General features: G+C 37.3%; 1 protein-coding gene across 4 annotated transcripts in view; it reads right to left on the reverse strand.

Annotated features, from left to right (window-relative positions):
- Positions 1–18,408, reverse strand: part of RALYL (RALY RNA binding protein like) — a 364,670-nt gene that overhangs the window by 9,087 nt on the left and 337,175 nt on the right. For all 4 annotated transcript variants that reach the window (XM_056485415.1, XM_056485416.1, XM_056485414.1 and 1 more), the window contains 2 exons: positions 15,531–15,644; positions 10,936–11,114 (listed from right to left, as the gene is read on the reverse strand). In XM_056485415.1, coding sequence (XP_056341390.1) covers positions 10,936–11,114; positions 15,531–15,644 — 293 coding nt within the window. The remainder of the gene's footprint in view (positions 1–10,935; positions 11,115–15,530; positions 15,645–18,408) is intronic.

Raw genomic sequence — 18,408 nt, forward strand, 5'->3', positions numbered from 1 at the left:
TATGAGTGGATATTCATAGCAAATTCTCAGGGGTATGGCTCTCATTGGAGATCCCTAGGTGTTTTCTGCTTCTTGGGATGGTGTCTGCTCCATGAGAAGCAAGTTCAACTGAGTCTTATCATGATTCACTGTAAGTACTGTACTTTATCATCCTGAATGCTACAGAAGAGATGCTTTTAAGTTACAGGATGGTGTGAAAAACCTGTAGACTAAAATTCCTACTGAATAATTCTGCTTAATGTGAGGTGTAGGAATTCTCTAGTGTGAGGTGGTGGTCCAATTAGTATTAATGCTCAAGGCAAGGGTGCAGATTTAAACACACAGTTTAATGCATAAAGGAAGAACTAAAACTTCTACCCTCAGACCATTTAATATGTCTACATTTTAAGATAAAATAAATTTAGAATAAAATAAATGAAAGTAGGAACTTACAAAAATTGCCTTAAAGTAATTATGCAGAAAGCACAAATAAACTTTCTCACTATTTCCAAATTAGAGTTTAGATAGGTATCAAAACCCAAAGGTGTCCATTCCAGGCAAAATAATTGTAGGCAATGATGTATTGAGATGAGGAGTGTTCTGTCTAATCAGTCTGAGATTTTTCAGATACTTGGAGGAAGAGGTTTTATTCAACTGAAAAACCAGGTGGAGTGACATAAAAAAAAAAAAACAGAAAAGAAATGGGAAGGAGAGAGTGCTGGAAGAAAATGTTTGAAGCATATAACATGAGACAGAGATACTGGGAAAGCCCAGAGTAAACCACAGGAAGCAGGAGTGGAATGAGACATACAATGCAAAATGAATATTTAAATGGTGACAGTATAATGAATTAAGACACCAATGCAGGATGTAGAGTTATCTGCTTAAAACTGTTCTCTGTGAAAGTCTTGCTATGGGAATGTGATCCAGGTGGAAATGGCAATAAAAGATGGTCCTACTTAAAATAATTTTTTATTTGTATTTTCCTGCCTAATACTTATTTGAATGCAAAGTGCACAGTAGTGCCTAATATTTTTGGTTTATGAGGATTTCAAGAGACATTAATTTTAAACTAAAAGTTACAAAGCAAAATGTTGGACTTGGGGTCAAATTGTGGTCTGCAAATGGTAAGGAATCTGGTATTAGCTGAGAAAGGATTATTATAACCCTGCAACAAGGAAGCAGAGAAGAATTTAGCCTTTTCATTCTTTATTTATTTGGTCTGGAAAACACTTTGCTCATTTTGAAAGACTACAGAACTGTAGTGTAATTTTAGAAATCAATAGCAACAACAATTTGGAAACTCAGACACACATAGCAGCATGACAAGCTGGCTGAGTTGGTATTTGATTAACTTCCAAATCTTCATTTTGGCAGACTGAGCTTGTTTTATTCTCACTGATTGCTTCTTTTATTTATTTATTTATTTATTTTTTTTTTTTTTTTTTGGTTGAAGTGGCAATTACAGTTCTATCACCTTCTAAATAACTTCCCTTTTCTGAGCTGTGTAAATGCCTGTGTACGGATAAATTCAATCTGCCTTTCATGTTTTGATATTAATCATGCAGAAAATCTTCTTAGTAACACACTTATATTTTCTAAAAAAAATTGAGACCTTTTGGAATAATTGGGTCACTAGCTGTAGTGGCTCTGCAATTTGCATTGAAAATAAATAATAACATCTACATTTTCTGCCTTTTAGTATGGAAAAACAACAATCTTTTGGCTTTTCAATGTTTGCACCTCTTTACTTGAGTGAAGAATTTCAGCAGAAAAATGTTTCCTCTGAGGGTTTTCCGTTCAGCACTTTTGTTGCTCAAGGTTACTGATAAAGCCTGTGAAATGAGTGTTTTCTAGGGGAACTAAAGCTATTTATTTTCAAAGACTGACACACCAGGAAAAATGTGTGATGCATGACAATTTCTCAATTTCAGTTAAATCTTAGAATTTGATGATTAAGCTGATAGACTCAAATCCATAGCACAGACCCAGTGGCTGTCCTGAGTTTTTCCAGAGGATTTCTGTGTCCCAGTGAATGCCTAGGAAACACCAGTGTCCCCTTTCCCATCCACTGCTTTCCCAACACACATACTGCTGCTTTGGTATCCATACTAGGTTACTGTTCCGATGTTAATTCCCCCATACACTGATGGGGAATTAACATTAACATTGCGGGTTGCAAATGATGGGTGAACAAAACCCTGTGCAGCATCTTCAACAAGTCACCCAAATTCCACTGGAGTCAGCCAAATACAGGGAAGTAAAATTACATTGGCAAAAATATTCATGGGTGGAAACTGAAATCAGTCTTATTTAAAGTGTTGAATTACTTCAATTAATTTCTGATGTTTTTTTTTCAGCCTTAAGGTAAAGCAAAAAGCTTGTGATATTTTTTAGAAGTCATCATCATCCTCACCTGAAAAGGGATCCAGGTTTACTTCTAAGTGGTAGGTGTTTGGCTGTCCTTGTTTCTGCACTTCAGCCAGAGGTTGACTCTCTGCTCATAAATTTTGGGCCAGCAAAATCTGTGGAGCTAATTCTGATCTACTTGGACAAAATTAAACTAATGAGGCTACTAATACTGAATATTAAGCTCAACTATGTTATATCAGAGAACATTTAATCTCATTTAGCCTAGTATTTTGTTTATATGTCTAAGAGAATTTTTGACCTGATCTGACAGCATTGTTTACTTCTGATTAAATTCACTAATTGGTGTGTGGTTTTGTTTTGTTTTTAAATTGGAGGCAAAACAGTTGTTTTTGATAGAACCTGAGCCATTAAAATTAAATATTTGCTCTCTCACAATTATCAAGCACCATGACTATCTTGTTAAATGATGACTGAGACCTCAGGCAGGTTAAGACAGATGGCAGGGTGCAACTAAAAAAGTAAAACAGATCCACTGAAGAATATATTGCCTGTTGTTCCACAGACATTTTTCTTTACTGGAAAGCATATAATTTTTTAGAAGTTTAGATAAGTGGGAATGCTCCTTTCTTACATGCCAAAGAAAGACACCTGTTGGTCTGACCTCAGAAAGAGGTGCTAATTTTACCTGCACATTCAATCTCCTGAGGCCCATTGCCTACCACATGGGCTCTGTGTCAAAGCTGAGAACAGGACCCGAAATTCCTGATCCCACTTTGCTTAAAAATGTGATAAACAGAAGAGTAAACCCATTATTTTCAAGCTCTTTTTCATAAAATCTATAAGATTTCAATGTCTGTAAATTAAGTATATTATTTACATTACAATGTTTTATGATTTCAAGTTTTGACTATTTTTTAACTGAGAACTAAATTAATATAGAGCAGGTTTAGAGGAATAAATCTGAATTCAATAAAATTAGTTTGCTTATTTATTTTACAAAAGTCCAATTACAGGCAGGAAAATCTAGTAGAAAGAGACACAAAATGCATGATAACATTGCCTGCATTTTCTGCAGGTTCCCATGTGATTATATGTGTAGGGGATAGGATTTAAATAACAATTAGAAAAACATTATGTAGTCATTCATAAATCATAACCTGGTTAAAACACTGAACACCACCTAAGAAATCTTCCTCTGATAAACTGACTGCCAGGAAAAATGGGGAGGAGGGGCTGGTGGCAAGGTCCTTCCTTCCAATGACTCATGTAACAGTGGGTGAACAGCAAACATGTCTACAGTGCCCCTGCATATATTAAATATAACAAAAGGGCATGTCAGGAAGTTTCTTACAATTTTTGATTTCATGGCATGCTTTTATTACTTTCTCCATTTTTTCAGTCACAGGTTATTAGATTTACTGCAGCTGTGGAAGGTACAAGGAATTAGTATCTGTTGGGAATGGTGCTCCTAATGACTTTTTTAGGTGCTCAAGTACAAACATCTTGCACTGATATTTATCAAGTGAACACAGTCTTTTACCTATCCATTTGTCTTAGGAATGAAGAACATCATGTTTCCCTGACACTGAATGCAAGATTTCAATGAATGGTAAGTGCAATAGAAAAGACAACATTGCTTCAGCCATTGACATTTATTTTCTAAGTAGTATCCTGTACAAGTGCACTCAGAAAGCTGCAAGTTGTCAGAATAGCTACTGATCTTTTTTGATAAGCCTAATCAGCCTAATTTGGCTGATAATAGAAGAGTCAGTCTTGCCTGCCCTGATGCTATGGACTGAAAAAACATGCATGTAAATGGACAATGAAAAATCTAGTTTAATTACAACAATAAATTGAATCCTATCAATACTATCACACAGTCACATTAATCTTGCTACTTGAAATATGCTAAACTGGGTTTAAACTAGATGAAATTAATCAGACAAATTTTAGTTCTTTTTCTGTAGATTTTGTTTTCTGCTGAGTATTTTCATTGTTGAATTCCATACAAAATAATTAAAGCAAGGAAAGTTTCAAAGTTTCATAGATATTTGCTATTAAATTAATTTCCCTTTATCTACTTATAGGAGGGCTGTGATGCATACAATCAACCCTTAACCAAGCTAATAATAATTTGGTTCAGACTCTGAAGGAGGTAAAGGCCTGAGCCATAGCCCAGACAGCTAAAAACTCCTTTAGCTGCAATCTGAAGACCCACAAAGGCAAAGAGTGGCACTGGGAGCATTGATTTGTGTGATGTTGAAACTCCTTTCATGGAATTAACACATGAACAGCAGGCAGCATTTCAAAGTCTCATTTATCAATTAACAAAGAAAGTTGTGGGTACAAGGAATCTCGTGCAGACCTTTCCCACTGCATGTAATTTGGCTACAATTCAGCCACTTTATTCCACAAATCTGACAGCCTAAGTGGGCCTCCTTTGAGGTCCCCCAGCCAAGCAGCCTAGCAGCATGGTGCTGGTTTCCTCTTGAACTGGGATGCCTCTCCAGATTACTTCTTGGAGCAGAGACACCATTTACCAGATGTTTGGGAAGCCACTGACACTATTCAAAACCTTTTAGTATGGTAACTATGATTTGTGCCTTGGTAACCCTGATTTGTGCCTTGGTAACCCTGATTTGTGCCCTGGTGGTTTTGAATCATCCTTCAAATGATTGTGCCATACAGTACTACAGTGAACCTTGCCACTGAACATTGGCTAAGTTACTCTTCTACAACATCCTGTTAAAACCACTTTTGCTAATGCCTTTGGTAGTGTACCTGTTAGCAATCTAAATGAACCATTTGTGACAAGAGGGAAGCGTTTTTGATGAGCTTTGGCCTCAGCACTATTTGGTTCCATTGATTTAAATGATAATTCCATCAATTCCTACAAGAAATATAGCTATTATTATATCATTATGGTTTTACTTTTGCATAATGAAAATCAGTGCAGCAAGAGGATTATCCTGAGTTTTATGTCTGTGGCAGTTTCTGGTAATAATATTTGAAACATTATTCTTTATCAGATGTTAGAAACAAATTTGATAAGCTGAAAACATGCAGTGTGGAGGTGGAGAAAAGGACAAGAGTAAGAAATCTAATACCCTTGAGAGGTAGATAGAGCTGAAATACACGTAATAGAAAGGGAACTATAATTGTTGTTGAAATAACTACTGTAAATCTACATTGTAACCAGAACTTGGCCTTTTATAGTCTCTGTATCTTTGGTTCTAAAATAATTTAATAAAAATGTCTCTCAAGACATCTCATTAAAGTTGACTCATTATTGTGGAACTCCCATCTAATAATGCTTGTCTGGCTTCATTACTTTTAGCACAGATACACCAGCATAAAAACAATGCTGTGATTTTGAATATATCCTTCAAATTCCAGCCAAGCACTAACCAGTGTCTGATCTGAGTTATGACACCATAAATCTACTGTATTTGCATCAATACTCTACCAGAAAACAGTTTGCTGCACTGAATGCTCAACTACTGAATCACTATCGTGCCATTACTATTGTAGTTATTTACTATGAAAGGTTGACAGCTTCACAGGAACTATTATTCTTAGGCAATGTAATACAGATATGAGTGCTTGTGCATAATTCATTACAGTTAATTATTTTGTAAGTATTTTATTAACCATTGGCTAAAAGTGTTTTGTAGTTTTTGGGTTTTATTTACCCAAAGCCATAATACTTCAGGCTTTCAGTGAAGTAACTTGTAGCTACCTGTTTTATTTACAAGGGGATTGCAATGACTTGATCAGCACTTCCTCAGTGATCGATTAACACCCTTTGAAACAAGTTCAGAGAAGATATATGAAATGTTCTGGGTCTGCACTGGGTTGTCCATGTGCTAAATCAGGGGAATTAGGGAACCACTAGGCATGCTAATTCAGAAATGCTCTTCCTTCAATCTTTCAGCCAGGCTGAACAATATTAATGGTATTTCCAGTAAGAAGGGACTTGTTATAGAGGGCCTGAGGACAAGCTGCTGCTCAGATACCATAATATGTTGGACTGTGTTGCAAAGGCCACTTTTCTGTTCTCCTCTGTGCAGCCACAGGAGTAAGAAAAGGTTATTTGTTTTCCTTTCCACTACTTACAATTTCAAACCATGGCAGACACACAAAACCTGCTTGATATCACTGGAGATTTATGTTTGGGTAATTTGTGACCTGTTTGTGATTTGTGTGTGAACTTAATTTAGTAAAAATGAAGACCTTGCTTCATGACAGCCCATTTTCCATAAAATGGGATGGGTCTTGCAATGATGTGCTCTCTTTGTCACAACACTGTTGAAGGACAGTTGAAATTAAAAGCAATTCACAAGGAAGGAACACAGAAATTTTAAGTTCACTGCTACTAGAAACTTTTCAATGTTAGGAGTGGAATTAAAGCTTGAATTATGGATCTAGTAAAATCTGGGATAACCAACTACTTGTTTTTTTACCTAAAAGGAGCAAAGGAAATAGACCTGAAGTTTTCAACCCCTCTCACTACCTCTGATGGTCAGTTAAGTGGTTCAGTTAAGTGACATGAATTGTAAAGTAATCTCAGGAGCTACATAATAAACCAGTGACTATTATATATATATAAAACTACAAAATATGCAAATCCTTGTGCAAGGGGGAGTGGGAAGCCGTGTGAGAGAGTGTGGATGAAAGTTTATGGTACACTTCACTGAGCAAGTTGAAGCCAGCTCTTTAACATATTCGTACATAGATGGATCATGTTTCTGAGATCACACTTTAAAGAACTCTTCAGTGTAAAAATGCAGCAAAATTCTTTGGGAATTTTTCTAAGGCAATCCTTTAACCCGGAGTGTCTAGAACACTGGAGAAATTTACTGAGAGACACTTTTGAGCAAATAGTACAACAGAGATTTTCTCAAGAGGTGATGTTTGATGACTGCAGCAGGTGCTTCAAATGCATCATATCTCAAATTGGAGCTGAGATGGGCAATCAAGTTATTCCTGAATAAAAGTTTTTTACACTTTAGCTGAGCAATAATAACTGTTTGTAGGCATGTCTTTAGTCATAGAAAATTACAATGCAAGGTTGAACAACATCCTGGTCTAGATGGTGGCTGCAGAAGGTGTGCAGCTGTTGGGTATGATGTTTTGTGTGTGCAGCCAGGCAGACAACTGAAGAGGCTGAAGTGTTCTTAAATCCATGCCTGACTTAGACTGTGTCTTCCTTTACATTTGATCTAGGCTGAAAGCAGGCATGAGGACAGCTGCCATCACTCAGTTAATCTGTTCCTTCAAAGAGACAGTGTGTGAATTTAGAGAACTAATCCTATCACCCAAACCCACAGCATACATCCTGTGTAGTCACTTAGTTGGCAAGTTAGAATTAGAAATAAAGAAAGAAATATATTTTTGAGTCCTCTGCTGCAAAGATGGAGACCCACATATATGGATTCAGAGGCTCCATTCTGGCAGCACATGGACTCTGGCAGTGGGTATGACCTTGCTGAACACCTCCCTTTATTGACAGCCTGCAATTCTGTTCAGCAAACCTGCAGCAGGTTTTGTGAGATGACCTGGCAGAAGTTTTATAGATAAATCTGACTCCCTAAAGGTTAAGATATAAATTTAAGTAATTTTCCTCTTTTCCTCTATTCATATTTTTCATGCTAGTGGACACAAAATTAAATTTTCCTGCTGAAATTACTTCAGGGAATTCGCTTTGCCTGTTTAAATATTTTTCTGTTTCCTCTGCTGGTCTTAATGGCAAAAGAAAATATTTGGAAACCATTATAGATTTCATTTTTAGAAAGCCTTTTGGAGGATTTTTTTTTTTAATTCCAAGTCAAATGTTACTATTTTACACAAAATAGTAACATTTTTCCCATGTGAAAAGTTTTTGTTACTGTTGTCATATTTAACAACTTTAATCCTTAACCTTTTTTTTCTTAAAAGATTTGCAACTGGCTCAATTCCAAAATTACATATTTGCTCTTAGTCAACTTTTATTTTCCTTAAATAACTTACCTTTTATAAAACAGAATAACAACATCTGTTAGCACATGCTTTATAACATGTTTATATATCTACTTTCCTTTTCAAAAGACAGAGGGCAATTTTAGATAAGACATAGAACAAGTAGAAGCAGACTGAATTCCCAAGTATTTCTACAGGAGTATTCACTATGTATTTGGCAGCAGTCTGTCCCTTTATGGAGCTATCAATGATTGGAGTAGAAACTAAAGTTTATAGGAACTGGAGAGTGCATCTACATAAATAAATGTCAGTATAAAACTGACATATATTACAATAAATTACAATATGCATCAAAAACTGCCATCTTCATATCATAAGTACAGGCCAATACTGCTGACTGTGTGAGTAAAACCTATAAAGGAAAGATACATAGCTCAATTTATAATTGCCTTTCTGTGGAAAACACCCAAACCCTGAGATTTCTTTGAAGCAATCCTTTGCTGATAAATCCTTTATCCTATCCATTGCAGGTTTGCATTCACTAATCTCCCTGGGCTTTGCAAAAGGAAGAAAATGTTATTATCACATCGCGGCAGGCAGGAGAGCTAAGGTGAAGTAGCCTCTTCCAAAACTTGATGGAAATGGCAAGGAAGGATGAAAAGGACAGGGATTTTATTTACATCACTGACAATCTTATTTGTTTGCTTTAAAGTCTACAGTATTGGCAGCTTCTCAGCTAGAGGGTCCCAGCCTCTGGGAAGGTGGGAGGCAGGAGGCTCCACTGCCCTGGCATTGCACTAGGCTGCACTGACTGAGATCCTGCACAGAAGCCCTCTTCCTTGGTTTTCCTTGCTACCATCCTGTTGGGATGGGGGGATGCCACTCATGCCAGGATGCAACGCAGAGGACACCACTCTCCACAGGCAGTGAGCCAGCTCCTCTCAACACTCATGCACTTAGTGATGACATGCAAAGAATTGGAACTGGTTCCCCACATGCCCTGGATGTGTGTATCAGACTTCTGAGCTGTCTTTGGAGCTGTGTCTGCAGTGCACTGCACTTCAACTAATTCCATAACATGAGTCTTGGAAAGGCTTTAACTTGGAAGCAGTGGTGTGCAAATATGGCTGTGCCAATTCCAGATTTTCACTGCTGATGAATTCTTCCTGTGCTGCTTGCTTTGTAGAGCCTTTCCTGCTGAGGCCTTTGATAGATGAAAAAATTCTTCTATTTTTGTGTCATGTAGTGTGGATATATGTTAACTATGTCAAATCCACAGGGTGAAATGACAGCATTGAGCAATCAGAGTCTAATGCACTATATGTTAACACACCCACTTAGTTGTCTGTAATGGAGAGTCTGGTGCCTAATTAGTGCAAAACCCACCATTCTTGTTAAACTGTGGCCACCTCTACTGCTAAAATCACTTCAGCTGATCAACTTTCAGATATTAGCCATGGTGGGAAATTATATTTACAAGTATTTATTAATTACAAAATGTCAACTCCCTACAAATTCTGAGTGACAGCTTCTTACTTCATATCTGAAGAGGATAATCTGTCTCTTTAAGAACAACAGATAATGTCATCTGTTCTACACTGCATGTAAAAAGATGAGGGAATTCAGTTTTTAGTAGCTTCTTCAGGGAATAATATTATTCAGGATACAGAAATTCAATATATATAAAGAAATTCAAGATAGTCTCGGGCTGGCTAACTAGACACAAACCTGAAATTACAAGTAGATTTAAATTTCATTTGCAGTAAGCAGTAGAAACTACTGGTTATTCTCATGCTCTGTTGCTCCTGACTTGCTGTTGATTTCCTGGGTCCCTTGCTTACTGACTTCTGCTGCTTCACTAAGAGAATTTTACTGTACACATATGGTTAAATATTTTTCAAATGCAAGCAATGACAATGAGCAACAAAAGTTCTTTCAGCTCAAAGCAGAATAAGAAAACCAGGAAGGGAGGGAATGTATTATAAAGGCTAAACCACTGTGACTGTTCTTTCTGTGACTGCACAGAAAGATATAAATCTGACTTTCCAAACATTTTTAATGTTGTTCTAGAAGAGCAACACTAGGAGTTTAGCACCATAATGGGTATTTTATGAAAGGTTCAGCCTCAGGCTGAAAACCCAAATATTTCTTAGCCAAGCATTTCTTGAGAAATTCTTCATAAAAAAATTCTGCACCAGCCAATATGAGCCTGCAGAGTATATACATGGAAGATAGAGACTTGGGACTGTGGAAAGCACATTTTTAATAATGAAAAAGTTCACTATTTTAGAATTTTATTTAATTTTGAAATGCAGCAGTTAAAAAAGGAAAAGAAAAAAATAGCCCACTACATTTTTACATATATAAATAATAACTGTAAACCAATTTAAACTACATTTTATTTCCTTTCTAATATCACCAAATGTAGTAAAAAGTATTTTTCTTGTTTCTCCTCAGAGGTTCCTATGCTTAATTGATATTACAGTGTATGAGGAGTATAGGTCTAGGCACTAGTTATAGAACATCACAGTGCTGCTGTGAGCTTATTTTGTTAACCCAGACTGTTGGTTCTCTGTGGTTACTTGTAGGAACCATATAGACAGACATGTCATGATTATTCCTTACCAGCTCATTGCTGCCATCCTCATCAAAATCCTCCTCTATCCCATCAGTCATATCTTCTCCATCCCCATCTGCATCTGGCCCTCCTTCAATTGGCTCTTCCGTAGAGTTATCTGCATTCTCTGATATGCATTCCTCTTGAATCAAATCAGCATTATCTTCCATTTGTTTCTTTTGGGCTTCTGTAAGGAAAACATACCCTATAGAGATTCAGTAACCTTTCCTATTGGTGGCAAAGGAAAGTGCTCTGCAGAAGAAACCTAAGCTTCCATGTCCAGATGTGCTAGCTTTGTAAAATTCTGTGTGATAATGTCTACCAGGCAAATACGGCTGAAAACTTTCCTTTCAAGAATTAGTGCATAAATAAAATACAATATCAATATGGTCATCTACCCCATCTATGCCATGCAGTGGATGAAGGCTTGATTTACCAATAGATCCAGCTTTTTGATTTTCTGTACTTGACTTTGCCTTGGAATTCAATTGGCATATTACCAGTTATTTATTCATGTGCAGCCAGTGAGATGTACATAAATATCTATGCTCTGTGAACCAGAAGGCTGTAAATTGCCAATAAATGAGCAAGAATTTGTGTGAATTTACTGTGAATATATCCTAACAGCCATTCAGGTAATCAACAAATCCTTTTAGACAGGTAAACATGTTTTTATGGAGTAAAGTATCAGTTATTCCTCATTGGTATAATGTGCTGAAGTAACTGGATAATGCCCCCTCTAATGAACCAAATATTGGCTTCCTATATTTTCTGAAAAGTGGAGAAAAGAAAGATCATTTCCATAGAGGCCTGAAGAATATGTTCTGGTTGACTGTTCTGGTTCATTTGTTTAAAAAAAGACTGGATGTGGCACTTGGTGCCATGGTTTAGTTGCGGTGTTAGGGCATGGGTCGAACTCGATGATCTTGAAGGTCTCTTCCAACCTAGTGATTCTGTGACTTCATGAGAGTAGCTCATTATTGTGACTAGGTATTATGAAACTCTTGGATATGCTGAGGAACTTCATCCAAACAGCAGAAATCCAGAGGAAGATTGATGGAAGAATGACAGAGACAGACTGGTTAGAAGAATGTTTGAAGAATGTAGAAGAAATAATCAGAGTCTTATTCCTGTGCATGTCAGGAACTTATATGAAAAACTTTAAGTACTCAAAATGAATCAGGCCAGAAAATTGGTTGCATGCAGCTAAAAAAACAATATCAGTCTGAGGGTGATCAATGACAGAATTTCTAGAACAGAATATTTCTTCCTTTGTCAAAGTGCCTGTTCTGTAACACTAGTAGTTAATTACCTATCTTGTTGGACAGCCAATGAATCAAGTATTGCCTTGAAGCTCTATATTTTTGAAGCTCTTTGAACATATTATTTTTATAAATAAATTATTACCAGCTAAGCACACTATTCATATTGGATTGCATTTTTCTGTTCCATAGTCTTAAACCAAGACATTTGTTTTACCTTTTGACTTTGCACATTTATTTTGTCACTTACATTCATCTCTTTATTCTTCATCAGTCTTTAGTCCCTCATTTTCAACTTTGCTTACTGAAGAAACAGAAAAATTAAGCTTTCCTCCCTCAGTCACCTCATGCCCTCAGAAAGATTCTTACATTTAAAGAATAACAGGCATCTTAGAAAGCTGCTTCAACAGTACTGTAGCCACATGTATTAGCAGAAGATTCAGCCCATGGAGCCTTATCTTGGTAAGGTGCTCCATACAATGCCATGCTAATTATAAGTGATTGTGTTACTTGCCTTATGCACAAGGAAATGTGGATTGGATCATCCATGCCTTCCATGTCTGGCTCTACCATTTCCTGTCTTAAGCCACTTGTGAGATCACTCAGCTCTGGCAATGACAACTGAATCAATTTTGGTTAAGACTTTTAAAAGCAAGGTTGATAAATTGATAAAATTGATAGATTTAAATGGGAAACCTTCTAAGATACTGTTGCTAAAAAATTAGGAGACTTAATTATCTTAATGAGAACATAGACTGGGTTCTTCAGAGAAGGCTAGAATACCATCTCAGTACCCATCTCTTTTGGGCTCCTCTGAGAACTTAAATTTAAGTACCTAACTTTCAGCCTAATTAGAACCAGTCTCTAATATTACAGGAAGAATATTCTCTAACTTTTCTTTTCATGTCAGAACAGCTTATTCCCAGCTTCCTGGTTCAGATTTTTGCAAAAAAAAAAGGAGCTATTTCTACAGTTTTCCTACATACAGGAAATCCTATTTTCTATATTCCCCTTATTGGAAAGGTTAGAGGTTGATAATAGAAAAAGCCAGAACATCAGCTGTTACTGTAAGGAGAGTTCTCATGTAGCTGTAGAGAAGTAACCAACATATGCACTGAGCTTGTCCAGCCTGTAACATCACATGCCTTCAGATATAACAACTTTTAGGATTAAAAATTAAATATTCTTCAGGAGAGTCAGTTAAACTTATAAAAACCAAATGAGCAAGATGATGGCTTGATTTTTGCTTTATGTAAATGCTACACAGATCCTTTCCCTGATCCCAGTCTTAGTGGGGCCACACTTTCTGGCAGAGGAAAATAAGAAACAACATTGCCAAACCATAAAAAAGGAACAAAATAATCTCATCATCTCCTATCTGACACTCTAAATGAAATAGTTCAGCTACAGATGGAGCTTACAGGAATTTTTTTGTATCTTCAGACTAATCATCCAGGCTGTATAACCCTCCTCATCAGCTCAGGAAATTTGAATGGGCTACCATGCTTACAGGTATCTTTGAGGTGTTTTTCTCCTCACACCCACCAATGAGAGACAAAGAATGTGAGAGATGGGTTCTGCACCTGATGTTTTAAAATATCAATATTTTGAAAACGTTTTTTGATGTCTGAGGATATTCATTGCTTGTCTTCAGAAGGCATAAGACTATGACTCAATACAAATCAACATTTTCCTCTTTGAGCCATTTAAATGAGATCACTACAGTCCTTTAGCAAAAGTGAAAATTGGATATCAAAGTACAATGATCTGCAGATTGTTTTGCATAGTAATGGATTTTTTATAAAAGCTCCCCAAGGTAGGGATGCACAGTCAGAGTATTTCACTGCACAAGTGATTCAATGGAGTGCCTTGCAATTACATCTTCACTGATTATATCAGCTTTTATCCAACTTGCATAAAGTACAAAATAGAATCTAATGAATACATATTGTGCACAATTCTACTGAAAGAGATAATCACACTCTCTACTAATGGTTTACCTTAGACTTGAAAAAAGCCCTCAACTTTGTGAGATAAACTGTAACAGCTGGGGGACTGGTCCTTGTCTATCATCTCAGAAAATGATTGTAAAGAAAAGGTAGGTCATTTTCCAAAGAATTTTTTTTAAATTTACTTGGGAACAGGACACATCCATATCTAAATTTATACTTTGACTGTGTCAGGTTTGTAACCCTCAACTGCAAATTCCCGGTAATGTTTTAGACAGTCTTGACAATTCTCTTTATGTGTCCTGTTGGGTTTTTGGCTTCATGTAACTGACTACTGTCCAGACACCAAGGCAGTTGTGGGTTCTGAGGCAGAAACTTCACAGAAGAGAGGAGTGGAAAAAAAAAAAGAGTTTTTCATGAGATAAGGCTTCCATTTCCCTGCTGATTCTCAGAAAATCAACTCACTAGTATAAAAATCCTGAAAAATATATATGTGATCTATAAGGAAATAGTAAAGAAAATGCCATGGACAGGCATAAGAACTGAGTTTGTTTTTATATCTATCATGGTGAAAATACAACCTTATAACTCTCAGTTAAAGTGCTTTAAAGTGCTGCCAGATGAGAGCATTCATCTAACAAAATGAACACTGCACTGATTTGATTAAATTATAAAGTAAATTATAAATAAAATTAAATATAAAGTAATTTTTTTCATTCCCAAGGCTTGCCCAAATCAAAATTTTTTAAGCCAGAAAAAAGCAAAACCAGTTTTACAAAGAGACCAGAGCTTCACTCAATAACTGAGGCTGGAAACTGCCTCTGGGCTTTCCAAGTCCAATCCCTCTTCAAATCAGGGACAAACTCACATTTTGGCCCAGGTCCATGGGTCCTGAGCCCAATGAGTTTTAAATGTTTCCAAGGATGGAACCAGTGTGGTCTCTCTGGTCAACTCACTGTATGGCGTAGTTGCATCTCTTTTCTTTATATCAAGCACAACTTTTTTCCTGCTTCATCTTGTGACTATTACCTACTGCTTATTGCTCAGGCAATAATTACTGGTATACACCATCTATTAATCCTTAATGTAGCCAGCACAAGCATCCCCATGGTCAAAAACTTCTAGCTTTATTCTGTTTAGTCAGTTTTTAGTGATGTTTTGTTTCCAGAACAACTAGAGAAATTATTTTTTTTCTACTACACCATAAAAAACCATTTTTAAATGATGATGCTTGTTCTGTAAAGAATATTAATCTATCATCTCAGTATTTCTTGCTTCAGGCCTCCATTAAGTACCAAAATTTCAGAAAGCTTCCATTCTCTTTAGTCTGTCTGCTTCACTGATAACCAGGTTCTAATTTAATTCATTTCACTATAAATGGCTTTTACCTACCTGCTTCAGCTCTTTGCTGCTTCTCAATCTTTTCCAGTCTCCCTAGCAAGGAGTCAATTTTTGTTTTGATTTGAGTTAGTTCTTTCTTGATTGTTTGCAACTCATCTGATCTCACTGTGGAAAGAGAGCAAAATGCAAAACATGAAATAAACTATATTTGTGGTAACATTCCCTCTCCCAAGCAAAACATGTTCTTTCTTTTCTGTTTGGTAGAAATTCTACTCTCACATTTTTGTTAATATTTTCAGAGATTTAGCTTTAACAATTAGCATTGTTAAAAATGCAGAATCCTAGAAATCCACAGAATTCTAAGCTTTAATGGCAAGACTCCATGTAATGTGTGTTGCTCAAAAGACTCCATGTAATGTGCGCTGCTCAATAATAATAATTTCAGGAAAAACATCTCAAAAAATCTTCGTAATTCCAAATAACTTTTACTTTAAAACAGCCTATTGTGAAAGAATAATTCAAATATGACAGACACATCACAGTCTTGCAATGTTATTTTGCTGGACTATTTTGTAATAATACTGACAATAATAAAAAGAACCCTTACAGTATGTATTTCTCAGCGAGAATGAATGGTAATATAAGTGCTAGGGCAGCCAGGAATGCAAGTGAAAGAACTCACTGCAAGAAGTGTCACATTTTGCTGCCTCAAAAGCTTTCAGTTCAGTTTCAGTTGGCAATTTCTTGTACTTTTTCCAGCTATGGATAATATATGAAAAGATTTCATTTATGATCACATCCAAGGACATGGAGGCATCACCTATAAATTATTAGCTGAAGTTTCCAAATCTTTGTTGCACTGCTTTACTCTTCATTTTTCTTTATTATTGCATTCCCATTGTCTAAGTGAAGAAGGAGTAAATTCTTTGGAGATATTTTGGCTTCAAGGGAAATAGCACTGCAACTCTCATAAATTAACTCATTATTTTGGCATTATCAGAACAGGTGTTTTGTGCTCAGAAGGTGATCCAATCAAATTCACTTGCCCTGTCTGTGCTAGGATATCATGTGGAAAAGGTCAAGAGGAGAAAATAGCAATGAGAAAATGCTAGCATGGGAGAATAAAGCCATTTATAAAGGGCCAGAGTAGTCAACAGAGCTGCACCATCACCATGAGGAACTGGCACTGGAAGAGCCCTGAGCTGTGCTACAGGGCTATATATATACACACATATATATACATATATATATACATATACATATGTACACCACTGCAGTGGGAGGATGTGCATTGACTTTGGTCTCTGTGTCGAGAGCATGGATACACACAACAGGAGGGTCCTTACTGAGCCTGGGAAAGGGGTGCTCTGCCATGAAGAACCAGTTCCCTTTCTGTCAAAAGGGTCTTCTGGCTGCATCTTGCTGCACCAGTCCTGCTCATTGATCTTTGGCCATGTCTGTTATCATGGTGTCCCAGGTAATTTCTATTGGGCAGTCAATCTGATGATGAAGTGTGAAGACAAGCTATTGCCTATTCCAGTGATAGTTGATGAGTATGTGTTTTGCTTCAAATCAGCCTTATTCCAAACTTGTAGCATATTCACTGAGGTAGAAACCAAAGATTTTTATCTTAGAGTTTCGGCCATGTGCATTATAGTATGACATGTCAGCTAAAGGCAGCAGGTTGCTATGTGTGGGAATGCACTTGTTTAATCCTGCTTATATTGAGAAATTGGATTACCTCACAGTATAGCCTGAAACCTCTGATATCACATTGGATGAGCAGAAGGAATTAAAGAAAAAAGCATAAATCTAAACTTTGTGCTAGACTCATATATGCTATACAATATTTAATGGAATTATTTTGTGTATTTATAGAGTGAAGGCTTAAAATGTTCTTAGAGAACTAACGGGTCACTCTCCAATCCCACAGATCTGAAATAAAACGTTAAGATTCTGACAACTGTATATTTAGAAGGTTACTGGTTCCCCAGGGGCAGTGGCTGGTCCATGTTGGAATAACAAGGTAGCTCAGAATCCAGAGTGAAATGGTGTGAACTGCTCCAATGGGGAATGCTGAGTGCTGGCAGCTACAGCCACTATGAAGCCCTTGGCAGCACATTCCGTGCAGCCGAGCTCTTGTGTCAGGGATGCTCCCTTGACTGGCAAACTGCAGGCTGGCCAAACCCAAAGGTCAGACTCAGAAGTGACACTGCAAGGGACCTAATGGTATTTGTTTCCAGTGTACTAAGCAAAGCAGAGTACATTTGCACATCTGAGTCTGACAAGGAAACAGACACACAGCACTGCTGTTCGACTCAGGTCTGCTGCACAGGGGCTTCCATGTGCTGTCCCTGGAAAAACTAGGCTGGGAAGAAGATGGCACCAGAAGGAGCAAGACAACAATGAGGGTTCAAGGAACAAACCCCAGTGGAGAAGGACAGGGGGGTGCTGGGCAACAGGTGACTGGACATGAGCCACTGTGTGTACACAGGTGGCCAAGATGGCCAATGGCCTCCTGGCCTGTATCAGTGTGGCCAGCAGGAGCAGGGCACTGATTGTCCCCCTGTGCTTGGCACTGGTGAGAAACCTTGAGTGCTGTGTCCAGTTCTAAGCACCTCAGTTTAAGAAAGATTGAGGTGCTGGAGTGAGTCCAGAAAAGGGCAATGAAGGCAATGAGGTTGGTGAAAGGAGGTAATTCATACAAGAAGCGTTTGAGGGATTTGGGGTTGTGTAGCCTGGAGAAAAGGAGGCTCAGGGGAGACCTTATCACTCTCTACAACAAACTGAAAGGAGCTTGTAGATAGGTGGGAGGTGTCTACTTCTCCCAGATAACTAGTGATAGGGCAAGAGGACACAGCCTCAAGCTGAACCAGGGGAGGTTCAGGCTGGATGTTAGAAGTATTTTCTTTATGGAAATGGCTGCTAA

This window comes from Oenanthe melanoleuca, chromosome 2, assembly GCF_029582105.1.
Source record: "Oenanthe melanoleuca isolate GR-GAL-2019-014 chromosome 2, OMel1.0, whole genome shotgun sequence".
Classification (NCBI taxonomy): domain Eukaryota; kingdom Metazoa; phylum Chordata; class Aves; order Passeriformes; family Muscicapidae; genus Oenanthe; species Oenanthe melanoleuca.